The sequence below is a fragment of the Pollicipes pollicipes genome, unplaced genomic scaffold, assembly GCF_011947565.3.
Source record: "Pollicipes pollicipes isolate AB1234 unplaced genomic scaffold, Ppol_2.1 Scaffold_4002;HRSCAF=4701_pilon_pilon_pilon, whole genome shotgun sequence".
Taxonomy (NCBI): domain Eukaryota; kingdom Metazoa; phylum Arthropoda; class Thecostraca; order Pollicipedomorpha; family Pollicipedidae; genus Pollicipes; species Pollicipes pollicipes.
Window position 1 is genome coordinate 34,633,041 of NW_023596420.1, and position 13,040 is coordinate 34,646,080.

Sequence of the window (13,040 nt, forward strand, 5' to 3'; positions counted from 1 at the left end):
GGCGGAGATGATGGGGGTAGGGCTCAAGGCTTTCACCTGAATAACAGCCTGGGGCGGCTGTGTCGCAACACTGTGCGACATGCACACCCTTAGCAGTCCTGGCGAAACGGCAGACAAACTGGTTCACTGAATTGGTTGGCACAGGAATGACACGCGGTAGGGCAAACGCGCGGTGGGGTAGCGATGCAGAATAAGCGCAACAGGTCTTGACTAGAGAGCAGTCTGAATCAAAACCCAACTGCAAAGCATTCAGAACAAACTGGAAACTCCACGGCATTGCGGCGGGGGTTTTCACAACATTTTTACATGTCTTTAAAGGGGAAAATTTCATGCAACGAGAGCTGTTAGTCGTAGGGGCTGTATTTGGCACCATGTGTGTGTAACATTCGAATGCGGCTGGTTTCCTCCCACACGTGCTGCCGCTGCGTTCTTGCGCGCCGGCGCGGAAATCGATTTCGCTATTGAAATTGGAAACAAAGCTCTTTCTTGGTAACCGGCAGCCTACCCAAGAAAACCCACACTTCTATAAAAGTACATTTTACATTAACGACCGCGGTTACATGAATTTTAGCCGTTGGTTTCGTACTTGGGAAACCTGCACCACCATCTCCACCAACAAAAATCGACGCACATCTGCACCGGCAGGCCACATTTGCTCGAAACGCTGTTGAAGCATGTGATCTAACGTGTCACATCCAGTCTCAACTGCTGCATTCAACGCAAACTGCGACCCAAACGCACAAGCCGTCCTACATGTGGATGGACTGCCACCTCCAGGCTTGAATCAATAAAAAGCTACGATCCAAGTATCGCGTAAGCGCCTCAAGCCACACAGCACAAGATCAACACTTCCCAAACTCGCACTGCTGCACTGAAATTCCACTGTCATCCGGGTTGCGAGGGATGAGTACAAGTGGAATGACGACCGAACGAAAGACGTCCGTGATGGGTCTCCTACACCTGACTAGTAGCGCATCCGGTGCCGGGCGTCCCGCTCCGGGTGCGCTACGCGCCAGAGGCCCGCCACCTCAGCTGGCTTGCGAGCCACGCGACATCACAGCCCCTGGAGCACATCACCGCCAGCCGGCGCGCTGTCCGGCCTCGGCCGCTCGGGCTCGTTAAAGCTGACCAACTTCGGCCGCCGCCGCTGTGTTTGCACGTGACGACGCTCAGTCCGGCCGAACTCGGCATCTATCCCAGTGACGTCACCGCTGATGACGTCAGGGGTGGCCGTAACGGAGTGATCGAGGTCGGCCAGCGTGTCCATGAACGTGTCGGACGTGTGGAGGTGCTGGTAGCCGTACGACGATCCGTCCACTGGAGGCAGGCAGGCCGATGCTGATCAACAACGAGTCAGTACGCTCGTGACGCGATGCGACACTCATCAGCAGCGACAATGTTGGACACCGACTCCGGGTATAACAGTGACGAACGGAGGAAGCCAAACATGTGCTGCGATATAACCTCTCCCTAACGTGCAAGATTGCGTAATCTGTTATCTGCCGAGCCGGCTCGTGATGCCTCACCGGTTCTCGGGCCGCCACCGCTGCTTCTCGGCAGTAGCGCGGACCGTGTCGACAGCTCTATGACGTCACTGCTGTCCGCCTGCGAGGCCGCGGCAGCTAGTGCAGTTGCGTGGTGTGCACTGTCTGCTGCACTGTCTGCTTCCTCAGAGGGCAACAGCTGGCGGTCGTCCCGCTGCCAGCGCCAACGGCCGTTAATTTGAGCACGGCACCACCAACAAAATGCCATGAGAAGCGAACGCAAGTGCAGACTTTTGTATTTATGGGCTTTTTTAGTTAGGCTGAAGCTCTTTTGGTAATAACTAACAGTGCAGTGGTATTTTGCACATAGCTACAGTATAGTGAGTTTTAAAGATATTACATTTCCGACAAAAAGGTATGCTGTAGGAACCCATGAAATAGCTTCCTACAATCCAGCGTGTCATCACAATGGTAAACTCTATGCCACCAAACTCAGGCCTCCCTCAATAAGATTGCTGAGACCACGGATTGCCGTTTAAATCATCGCAATTCTGTGTTTGGTTACGAGGGTAGGAGTGTGGTCCATAACAAACAGCTTCTCATCGGGGTAAATAACCCAGAAACTTCCCGCTAAGCTTCACAGCCAGGTCGACAAAAGCACATTAGGATAAAGTCAGCCACCTTGTCAGCATAGCCCTCCAGAGAGTTGCTCCGAGAGCTCCTGAATGAAATGGAGCCTCGCGATTGGCTCCCCTGCGTCTGAGTTGGCTTCGGGCCGGTGCACCCCTCACCGGGCCCTGTAACACAAGCGTCCATGTTATCGCGGCACCCGCCTAAAACGCCAGCCACACATTAAGCATCTCGCTTGCCACCCCCCCCCCCCCCCCCCTCCTCGACGAGTGGCCACTGCATGGTGCAAATAGTTCTGTAAGAGCGACACGTGTTGTGAGGCGAACATTAGAACGTGTTTTCCCTGTACGAAGAAAAAGCCTCATACCTCAGATCCCCAGCTGTGGGCATGCGTGTGTGAAGTACACTGACTACCAGACTCCATGAGCGGCTTCCCGCGACGGCCGCCTGCTGACCTTGCGCGCGTAGCTTCCGGCGGCGCCGGCGGTAGCCGCAGCTGATCAGCAGCACATTCAGCAGCAGCAGCAGCACGACGCCGCAGACGGCGGCCAGCACCACCGTCAGCCGGGGGTAGGGCGCCTCCGCCGGCTCCTCCCGGTCCGTGACGTAGCCCACCGGCGGCGTGCCTATGCCAGGGGAGGTCTGGTTACTGAAGTTGTGTTCATGGGGCCAGTGACGTTCATGTTTGGTGTGACGTCATGTGACGTAGCCCACTGGCGGCGTGCCTGTGCCAGCGGGAGGTCAGGTCACTAAACTTGTGTTTATTGGACTAGTGACGCCATGTTAGAGTGGTTTCCATGTGATCTGACTGTTCGTCTGGCTAGAACACCTTGGCGTTATTGGATCTGCGTTGATGGTCTAGATGTGTAAATTTATGCCACGATCTTTACGTGCCTGTGTCTTGGCCTTTTTCGGTAGTGGTCTTGCATATTTCAAGCGATGGCCCGTTTTCTCACTGCATTTGCATTTCGGTTGTGTCGCTTTTTAAGTCATTTGATTATCCGTTTGCAGGAATTCGCTAACAACATTCTCAGAAACAAACGAGTTTGAAGTCATAGAAACCATGGCTGGGATTTGCAACGAATGATCTTGAAAATGTCCATCTCGGTTCAAAACCCACACAAATGTGGAACGCTTCCTTGAAGCATTGGTACCAAACTGATTTAAAACCTGATCACCAAAAATTATGGCAGATTGTTCTGTTCATATATGCCTACCGTTCTGTCCAAGCAGATAAATCCGGTGGCATCATACGGAACGGACCTACGAACTTTTGGATGGGTGGGTGTGCCACTATTCTTGGGTGAGCACCATCCGTGGGACCTCTCAGGTTACGAGGTCTCCCTGCGCATGGCCGTCTTGACCACCCTCGTCAACTATTCACATTGCATTACTTCACTGCATCACCCTGCGTGTATAGATTTTACAGGACAAATGACCATGACGATGATAGTAGAAGATAGATAGTTTTCTATGATGCGATCACATCGAAACTTTCTTTAACAAACGTGCAAGCCAACATGTAATCAATGTGGAAACAACCACGCTTGAGGCGCTAGCAATTCATTGCAATGTCAGCGCTAATGAACTTCAAGGTCACGCCCGTCATATGCAATGCAACTCTTATACATATGCCTGAGAGACTCACGAACCTCGAGTTGCAATGTATCCATGTTGTACAAGGCAGGCCAAGTAGTGCTTTTCATCCTCACACCGCACTGCACGATACCTGACCGGACAAACACTTAAACATATTGAAGCCTTATAACTAGCACGATTTCGAGATCCAGTCAAGGAGGGACCTCCTCATAGTCTGAAGAGGGCCTCGAGCTTTGTTACATGCAGATCATATGCACCATAACGAACTCTCTTGCTCTTCTTCTCTTCCAGACCAGTCAAGACGTCTGCACCGCTGACCTCTGTAATATCGCAACATCAAAATGGGCCTCCTTCCCTGGTTAAAATCTGGTGACAAATGGGATCTGATATTGCCTCCAAACTTACCATATATCAGAAGACAAAAAATATGATGCCATATCCATGACGGACGCGTCTTTTATTGCCTTCGCTCTCAGCCATCCAATATCACTAAGGACCCCTACTATGTTAGAACATTCCCTCGCTGACAAGGGCCTCGCTCCAGTCGTGGTAGAGACAAACTCCCAGTCATAGAAGACACTCCTCCCAGTCGAAAGAGGCAAGCGCCTGAACACATCATGCTCGGGTTCATCATGGCGAGAGACTTCTAATTTGACATCGAACCTCAGCTTTCCAAAATATATGCGCTAATAGGCTTCTCCTCTGCTTGATCGGTCAAGGTGTCTGCACCGCTGATGCTGATGACGACAGGGTGTTCCCCTGGAAATAAATGGGATCTCTGCTTGGTCTAAATCAGAGCCTCCTGTTGTAGTGCGGATCAATACCATGGCAAGTGATGTACGCCTAACAAGTCTACTGCACTGAACTGGGGCCGCTCATCGGTCATAGCAGAGACCCATCCCTGTACCTTGGCTTTCAACCAGTCACGATCCTTAAGCTATGGAGATTTGCTTTCATTCCTGGGAGGGGTGCCATGCAGTACCAATGCCGTGTCCGCGTACTCCATTACTGTTGCTTTTTCGGTCATTACATTGCATTACGTGTCATTACTGGGTGAACCAGGGGCATTCTTGCCACCAACTATGCACGTGAAACCAATCATGGCTTTCGGGGCCATCTAGACATGTATGCTGACCAGACAAGAATGCTGACTAGCAATAGGTGCTGACAGCCTCGTGCGCTGACCAGACACGGCGCTGACTAGCCACGTGTGCTGACCAGCCACGGGCGTTGACTAGCCACGCTCATCATCGATCCTGCCGAGTCGGACTCATCACTGGTGTTGACACGCCGGATTCGTCGCTGGCCTCGACCCGCCGGACTCACCGCTGGTCCTGACGGCGAGCGGCGGCTCTGTGTACCGGCCCACGCCCAGCTGGCTGTAGCCGGCCACTGAGAACTGGTAGCCGGTGTCGGGCCGCAGGCCGCCGATAGTGAACCGGACCGAGGTCGGGTCACCGTCCTGAACCGTCGGCTGCGGAGAGCCACTCTCAGAGTAGCGAAAACGGAAACCCTGCCGACCCAGAACGGTATCATGCGCTGGCTTCTGAGCAGCAGTCGTTCAGCGAAAGACCAGTCAGCGACATAGCGCGTCCAACCCGATCACTTACTGACGGGTCGCCGTCTTGTTCAGTGACCCGTCCAGACATGTGGCCAGAGCTGCCACGAATACCAGTGGGGTTAAATATACCGTTAAATCTATTAACATAGGTTCATGAAACATACCTACGATTATGGCTGAGAACCTGTGTCCATTGCTTGCAATCAAGATGGCGCAAAAGTTAATGAAAAGAAGAAAAGAAAACGGCAGCTGCCCCGCAGCTGCCGTTTTCATTTCTTTCGCATCATCATCACGTTCGATAACGGTGCGTTCGCGTTATCAGAAACACAAGCGGCAGATGCATGCTTTCAGGATTTGCCGTCATGGCCGTACGCCCTGGGCTGACCTGTATAAAGCCTCCGTCGAAGCCAGGCGTCCAGGCCAGCGTGATAGCCTGAGAGGAGACGTTGAGCACCCGCAGGTCCAGTGGAGGGTCCGGCACAGAGGGCAGCACCAGCTGCACGGTGTGCGTGTCCGAGCCCAGCCGGTTGGTGGCTGTACAACTATAGGCACCGTAGTCTGAGGCTCGGACGTCCCTGATCTCCAGAACCGTCGCCCACGTCGACAGGTCAAGCTGGGGAGAAATGGTACGACACCCAATGTCGGCCGTAATTTCGTTCTGGACGGGGAACGCCACCTACTAGGCGAAAAGCCCGCTGCAAGTATACGTAACTAAGGCGCGTCTCACTTCGCACGATGTGATCCTGCACAGCCCGAGCACAGAAAAAACAGCATACGAAGATATCATCTTGCTGACAAAACGCCAGGACAAACACACATAAGACAAAATCCGGCAAAGAAAAGATCGCCAACAAATGTTCGGCGGTCCGTTTGGGATAAATTCACCATACAATAAATAGCATCAGACCGTGCATTACCATGCTGCAATAAAAAGGCGATGTTTAAAGTGAATACTCCCAAATTAGTCATTGAACCAAATGTCACATGTGGTGAAGAACGTTCAGTAATAACTATAAGTGTACTTTTAATTGGAAATGTTGCTTTTGCCAACGCAGTTTCTTTGCTTAGTAAATATCCTCCCAAATACGCCATTGCTTGATTTCGCTATGTATCTCGCTTACCATTGATTGAGAGCCAATCGACGACCGTTCCATCCGAAAATCATGCTCACGGACGCCAGATATGAACGACCCGGCAACTGCACTTTTATTGGCCTTGATCATCGCATGGCTTATGGAATGGCAGGATTTGAACGACGTTTTTATTGGGTCATGGATGCCTTGGATGACCTCAAAATGGTCTCCCCGCAATAGTCTGCCCATCTTCGCGGCGGCCGTGTACCTCAGAAACTGGAGAAGTTTAGGTCTCAAGAAGGACGGGGCTGTGAACTGCACTCGATGATCTTCAACATGGCTAGCACAACTCAAAACCCCATACCAATGTGGAGCACTCCCTTTAAAGCATTCCAGTGCATGGGGAAGGGAGATGTAAGCTTCGGCCCAGGAATAAGGATTTCTCCACAGTCACCAGCTCCACCGCCTCGCCCCAACGCATGTGGCGAGTTTGCTGGGTCATTCGACCCCATTGGTGTGCCATTGGGGCTTTACGACGCACTCAGCTGCTGAGGCTATATGGCGTCTCCTGCCTCTCAACCAGGCAGGAAGGGCGTGCACCACAGGGTACTGAACTCCACAGCCCTGGCTTCTCTTTGATTAGCATATTTTTCCACAAACTTTGCAAGTATCATAGATTTCCCAGAGGCAATGCTCGCCCCTTTACGTAACGCTCCGAGTAGTGTCGATTCATTCGGTCGCCGAGCAACTGTGGCGTCTGGTAGTTGGGGAATTGACCTTTGGTGTAGGACTGTTAAGCTGTAAACACATAAACCTTTTCATTATAGAGACAAACCCATCTAAAAGTTTCCGAAATATGTTTTTCTTTAGATTGAGCACTCAGCTGTTACCTCAGACAGACAATAATGCTCCAATCATTCTTGAACGTACAATGTACTGTTTTTACTATTTGATTTGTCTTCAGCCGCAGTACTGGAAACTACAACACTACCGAAACTAAAAAGTTGCAAGCTGGTGCTTACCTTTAAATGTGTGTTTAAACGTTATTGTGCAAATGACACGCCGTTAAGAGAAAACTAAACCTAAATGGAGAGATACCATACGAATCAGGACAGTACGTCGCAAATTTCAGTTCACGCAGTTATCCCATTTTTCATCAGGCTCAATTCTTTTGACGATGGCTAGCCCTTGTTAACTGATATTATGTAGCCCCAATGATAGCCATGCGATATTTAAGCAACTGCACAAACATGTTGGCCTACGTCATACATAATTACGCGTTACGTTATTACACTTTTTCCCCTGTGCTCTCTCTGGGCGGAATTCTGTTAGAATCAAGCGAAAAGCCTTCCTGTAAAGCCCGGATAAAACTGCATCAGACGAGTGTGATTGGGCAACAATGAAACTGCCCTTCGACGGTTCAAACCAGTTCGGCAGGGCAAAACAGGTGAGTCCGGTCCTTTTTCAACTATGTATGCCGTGGCAGCGGTGAAGGTAAGTTTATGCAGGCCCTAGCACTTTGAAGCGTACGCCAGTGATGAGCAGCCAGCGGGCGAGACATGCCACAGTTCAGATCCGGTCACACACGTCAGGCCCCGAGCTCTCAGTTCTAATCTCGTACCATCAGGGAGTCAGTATCGTGTGGCAACGGGTTGGTCGATGCTGGGCGGCAGGTCTCGAACCGCATCCCATATCCGGTTTTGTAACCTAGTGATGTAAAACCAGGTAAGGAAAGGTGAAAAATCTTCACCGCAAAATGTGCTACTTTTGATATTTTACTTAGCTTGACCTTCCATGACCTGTCTAAGTTATATGCAATCGCATCATCATGGAACGTAATAACATACAGCAAGGCATCCAAGAAGGGCGTTGAAAATCGTTATCTGCAGCAAACGCATCTAATCGAGCGCCTGCACGCAAAATGTGACCCACACGAACTCGACAAAGGGGTCATGACTCGTGGTCTATCACAGATCGAGCCTTCCACTTTTTCAGGCTGAGGAAAAGTGCTTAACACGGATATGTAGAGTAAGAGAACGTATCGGGTATCCGCCTGGACTTGTCCAAAGACCAACTGGCACCTGCGAGCGTCTGGTCCCTGCCGCCGCCTCAGCGGCCGAGCCTTGACCCCCGGCGAATCCGGGGACCCACAGTCGCATGACGTCCCCCGGCACCCAGTCAGATGCAGAGCTCGGAGGACAACGAGGGCGAGGGCGCACACTCCGCACAATAACACCACATATAGCAATTTTGACATTTTATGGTGAGTGCTGCAAAACATACGCCTGAAATACTAGCAGAGGTCGTGCGACCTCCCCGCCTAACGGGGGTTAATTTAAGCGAGACCGTGGTGCCGTGTAGCCATCTGCCTGTTGTTTTCTTATGCGTGCGTCTGGTCACTTCATTCGCACAGAGGGACAACGGTCACTAAACTAACAAGAGCTTGCTTGAAACAAATGCCACCATCTACAGCCTCGGCAGTCAGGCCCGCGGCAAAGCCACCCGGAGCTCTCACCTGTTTTCGCTGCAGTCGGCGCCTCCCGCCGCCGGCCGGCACACTGATGACGTCACCATGCCGGGACCAGCTGAACGAGACGTCCGGCGCGCCGACGGCCCGGCAGGTCACGTGACACGTCTCTCCCGGACTCGCGGCCGCCTTGGCCAGCCTGGCGCTCTTCACAATGTGGGCTGCCTCTGGTGGCAGCGGGCGACACCGCTGGTCGCTGGTGCTGTGCTCACTGGACGGGCGGGCGCGAACCGGGACGTCGCGCACGTGGCGACAGCCGCCCCTAGTGGGTGTATGAATACCTATCGTGCGCTCGCGCTGGCGGCCGAACACGTCTGATACGCTGTGGTCGCCGGTCTAAGCTGTAGCGTCCCGCCTCGTGAGCACTGCGTATGCACCCATCGCGGTTTGTGAAAGCGATGGTAAGGAGGAATCGGAGCGAGCGCAGTCCGGGCGCGCCAGCGTGGTAGAGAGGAATCCCGTCACAACAGGTCGAGTGTGGCCGTCGCAGTCGGAGCCAGGCGGCTGCACATGACTGCATCCGTGGAAGGGCTAGTTAGAAGGTTAGTTGAACCGGCTCACCAACTGTGAGAAAGCTTGTAAGGAAGGCATTTTCGTGTGATTTAACGAGCAATTAACATGTTTGCATGCTATATATTCTAATTCCAGCTTTGGCATTGGCGCTTTGCGCCTCCAAACTTTGATCTCAATGACTCTGTGGCTGCTATTTGTCTTGTGTCGCACGCTATGCAAGATGCAGAAAGAAAACACACAAAAGTAATGAAACAACCCCGCTGTAAATCTCAGCAGCTGCCTCTAGTTTCAAAGAACAGTGGGCTGGAAAGCAACACAAGAACATTTTGTTTTCCCCAGTGGCCACAAGGCACTCCAGTCTGAGCCCACAGAAAAAGAGTTCTGGATCCCAGTTGAGCTTAGAAACTTTCGTTACACTATGGGGAGATGGGCACTGCACTGCAAAAGAGTTAGTTCCCCACCTTCAATGACGATCGAGAAACGCGCCACGTCATAGCCCAGCTTGTTCTCGACAAAGCACTCGAAGTCGCCGGCACTGTCCGGGCCGGCGCTGTGGACGGTCAGCGTGGACGTGCTGTTGGCGTAGCTGGTGGAGACGTTGACGAGCCGGTGTGCGGGCCGGGACCATCGGAACATGGCGGGCGTCAGGGGGTTGGCCTCGGCCCGGCAGCGGAGCGCCACCGGCTCGCCCCGGCGCGCCACCGTCACCGACGAACGCTTGATGATCTCAGGCGGGTCTGACCGGGCAGAATGCAGCGATGTGATCGCATTCGGCTGACCTGAACTACGACAGAGGGATGAGCGTGATGGACGCCGCTAATCAAATAGCCTTCGTCTGGGGAAGCTGAGATTAATGCAGCTTGTTTCGTGAGTTGGTCTACAATCCCCAATTCCAAGGAAAGATTATGGTTGACCACAAAATACATTCGTACTCGTCTCGTGCCGTGGTTATTCATGCAATTGTCACAAATGTGGGCATATCTTAAGAGTACGAACGTGGTTCAGTCCTTGAAAAGTATGCAGACAGGACATCAGCAACAGACAGGCGTACCTCGAGGCAGGCACAGGTGAATATCACCTTGCAGTGGCCCCATATGCCCTGGACAAAAACATTTACTGGCGTGAAAGTGGCGCACCCAGGGCAGCGGTAGGGCACTTATGGCCACGAAGAGCAGCGCTTTGAGTCGTGGATAGCCTATGCTCACAGAGACTATGACTTTAAGTCATAAACGGTGAGCACTTACAGAGAACATCAACGTGGACCCGGGCGGTGGCAGAGCCAAGCGCGTTCGTCGCCTGCAGCTGGTACCAGCCGCTGTCCTCCCTTTTAACCGACGTCAGGTTCATCACGCCGTCCGCTGACGTCAACGTGACGTCACTGGTCGCCGGCGAGACTGTGTCACGTGACCAGACGTAGGAGAGCACGGCCGGGTTGGCCCGCGCCGTCAGGTTCAAGGTCAAGTGCTGACCCCGGACGGACGTGACGCTGATGTTCTTCGGACGGAATGTGGGAGGGTCTGCCGAGGGCACGACTGTGTTAGCACTTAAAACGTCAGGCATTAACACACTCTCAACCATTTGAGATCAATGTGTCCATCCGTCCCGGTCCGTGCCGGCAGTCTGCGTCCGTCCGTCTAGCTCAGCTGGTTACGGCGCCTGTATTCGGGCTCACCCACCCGTGGCGGCGCCGGTTTAAGTCAATTTAAGCGCTCGCTGTTTGCCCTTGAATTGAATGGCCTGTGGCCGTTGGTAGCGGCCGCGCTAAAGGTCAGCTGACGTCAGAGGGGTGGACGAACCGTGCTGAGCGTTGCACTACGCTTAGCCTTAGCCACAAAATTCTGTCCTTGAGCTAGAGTTTCCTGATCGCCTGGTGTGGCCAGGACGCACGTAACAACACTGCTTAGCGTGGGTTCTGGCCGCGGAAGGCCATTCAATTCAAAACCGTGTGACTAAGTACAAAACAGACTTTCGCGGACATCAGGTGGACATGCTATTACGCCAATCAGGTAGCAACAATCCTTAGGGGAGCCGGAAAACGGCGCACCTGTAAGAGGTCTTTAATCACTCGTGATGTGAACAGGCTCTCAACAAAGCGCATAAGAAATTAATAAGCTAATGACCTCAGTCTAACCAGCGACCCTGGAGATATCGTGCGGGACCAGCTCTGGATACCGGGGCTGATGAGTACAGCAGCTGGCTGAGACCTGACAGCGCTGCCGGCCACTGCATGCCAGCCGGCATCGGCTTACGCTGGACGTTGAGCCTGTGGGCCGCCTGTAGGGTGCCGGTCAAAGCCTGGACGTCAGCCTGACAGCGGAACTCGGCGCCGTCATCCAACCAGCTGAGAGTCCTGCGCAGCACCGACCGCGTGACGTACCTGGGGTGAGCCAGGAAAGGCGTGTCACAGCGGAGAGGTCAGACGAGGTCACAATGTACCACATGGACAGGTCAGGACCTGGGAGGGCCACGAGAGGCGTGTCATCGTGGAGAGGTCAGAAGAGGTCACGGTGTACCGCATGGACAGGTCGGGATCAATTGGTACTGTTGTGGTGGTGGTGTTTATAACTGGAGCGGTGTTTTGGAGTCCAGCATACGCACGTCTGACGTGTTCAGGTGCTCAGTTCACCAAGACCTTTGCCTTTTACTTGTGACAGACTCAGCGGCTCCGTAGAATCGCCGTGCTCACAACAGACAATGTTGGCAGAGATGCTGCGCTTTCCGAGTGGCAGCACTACGTGGGGCACTCTTACCCGCCGTTGCGGCCGTCTGGAAATGTTTCTGTGCTCTGGACCTGGTGTTTGATCTGGCGGCCGCCTGTCCACCACGAGAGCTGGGCGGCTGGCAGCGAAGGCCGTGACTGGCAGGTCAGCAGGGCCTCGCCGCCGGCCACCAGACGGTCCGGACTCACCGTCATCACCAGCCCACCGGGCGGAACTGAGGCAGAGTGAAAACACACGTCCAGCAGGTGCTGCAGATGGCTGAGATCACACGTAATATGAGCCATGTTTGTGACTTGCATAAAGGCCGACGTGTACAGCAGATGATCGAGAAAACTAGAGGACGCGTCATATTTCTTGGGACAACCGCGAGCAGATGTATAGCGGGTTTCTAAGCTGACAGAGAGCACACGTGCATCATATGGCTGAAACGGCTGAGACTGAGCTAGGATGCACACGGCGAGTGGCTATGGCGCTGTACATACAGGACAGTAGGGAGGACATGCCAGGAGATAGCTGGATCCGCTGGACGAGCCTCTGTAGTCTATCTGACAAACGATAGAGGCTCCTGGCTTTCTGGCCATCTAAATATCAGAGAGGCAGAACCCAGCCAAAAGCGACGTCGGTGAGCTACAGGTCTGTAAATACGTGCTGTGAATGTATGGCCGACCATCACTGCAAGTTGATTTTGGTGTGTGCCACCGGATAAATTCCGTGCATCTGCCCTTCCCATCCATAGTCGAATCTACATTGGCTACGACAGCAACTAAGACAGCGCCGTTGGTGCATATATGTGTGCACCGATATCGCTACATTAGTGGGTGTACCTGTGGCGTGAAACCAGGCCATTCTGCGGTAGCCTGGTGTACACAGGCCTTAACCCGTTATATCAACCACGATTCATAGTATGACAGTGAATCGAATGCCGCTGAAGGC

At 53.1% G+C, this 13,040-nt stretch overlaps 1 protein-coding gene across 1 annotated transcript; it reads right to left on the bottom strand.

Moving 5' to 3' along the window:
- Positions 1-424: 424 nt before the first annotated feature.
- On the bottom strand, positions 425-12,203 carry LOC119094422 (nephrin). Its single transcript, XM_037217483.1, has 12 exons — positions 12,138-12,203; positions 11,637-11,764; positions 10,632-10,904; positions 9,849-10,124; positions 8,905-9,041; positions 5,660-5,932; positions 5,040-5,226; positions 2,694-2,740; positions 2,570-2,582; positions 2,166-2,281; positions 1,527-1,698; positions 425-1,317 (listed from the first exon to the last, which is right to left on the bottom strand). Exons 3-12 carry the CDS (start codon positions 10,732-10,734, stop codon positions 1,055-1,057), a joined length of 1,587 nt encoding a protein of 528 aa, XP_037073378.1. The 5' UTR covers positions 10,735-10,904; positions 11,637-11,764; positions 12,138-12,203; the 3' UTR covers positions 425-1,054.
- Positions 12,204-13,040: the final 837 nt, after the last annotated feature.

Coding starts and splice junctions, on each gene's coding strand:
- LOC119094422 (XM_037217483.1), bottom strand. CDS start 10,734: ATGAACCTGACGTCGGTTAAAAGGGAGGACAGCGGCTGGTACCAGCTG. Junction 10,125..10,631: donor GGTCCACGTTGATGTTCTCT/GTAAGTGCTCAC, acceptor CTGCCCGGTCAG/ACCCGCCTGAGATCATCAAG. Junction 2,741..5,039: donor GCTCGCCGTCAGGACCAGCG/GTGAGTCCGGCG, acceptor CCCCTGGCATAG/GCACGCCGCCGGTGGGCTAC.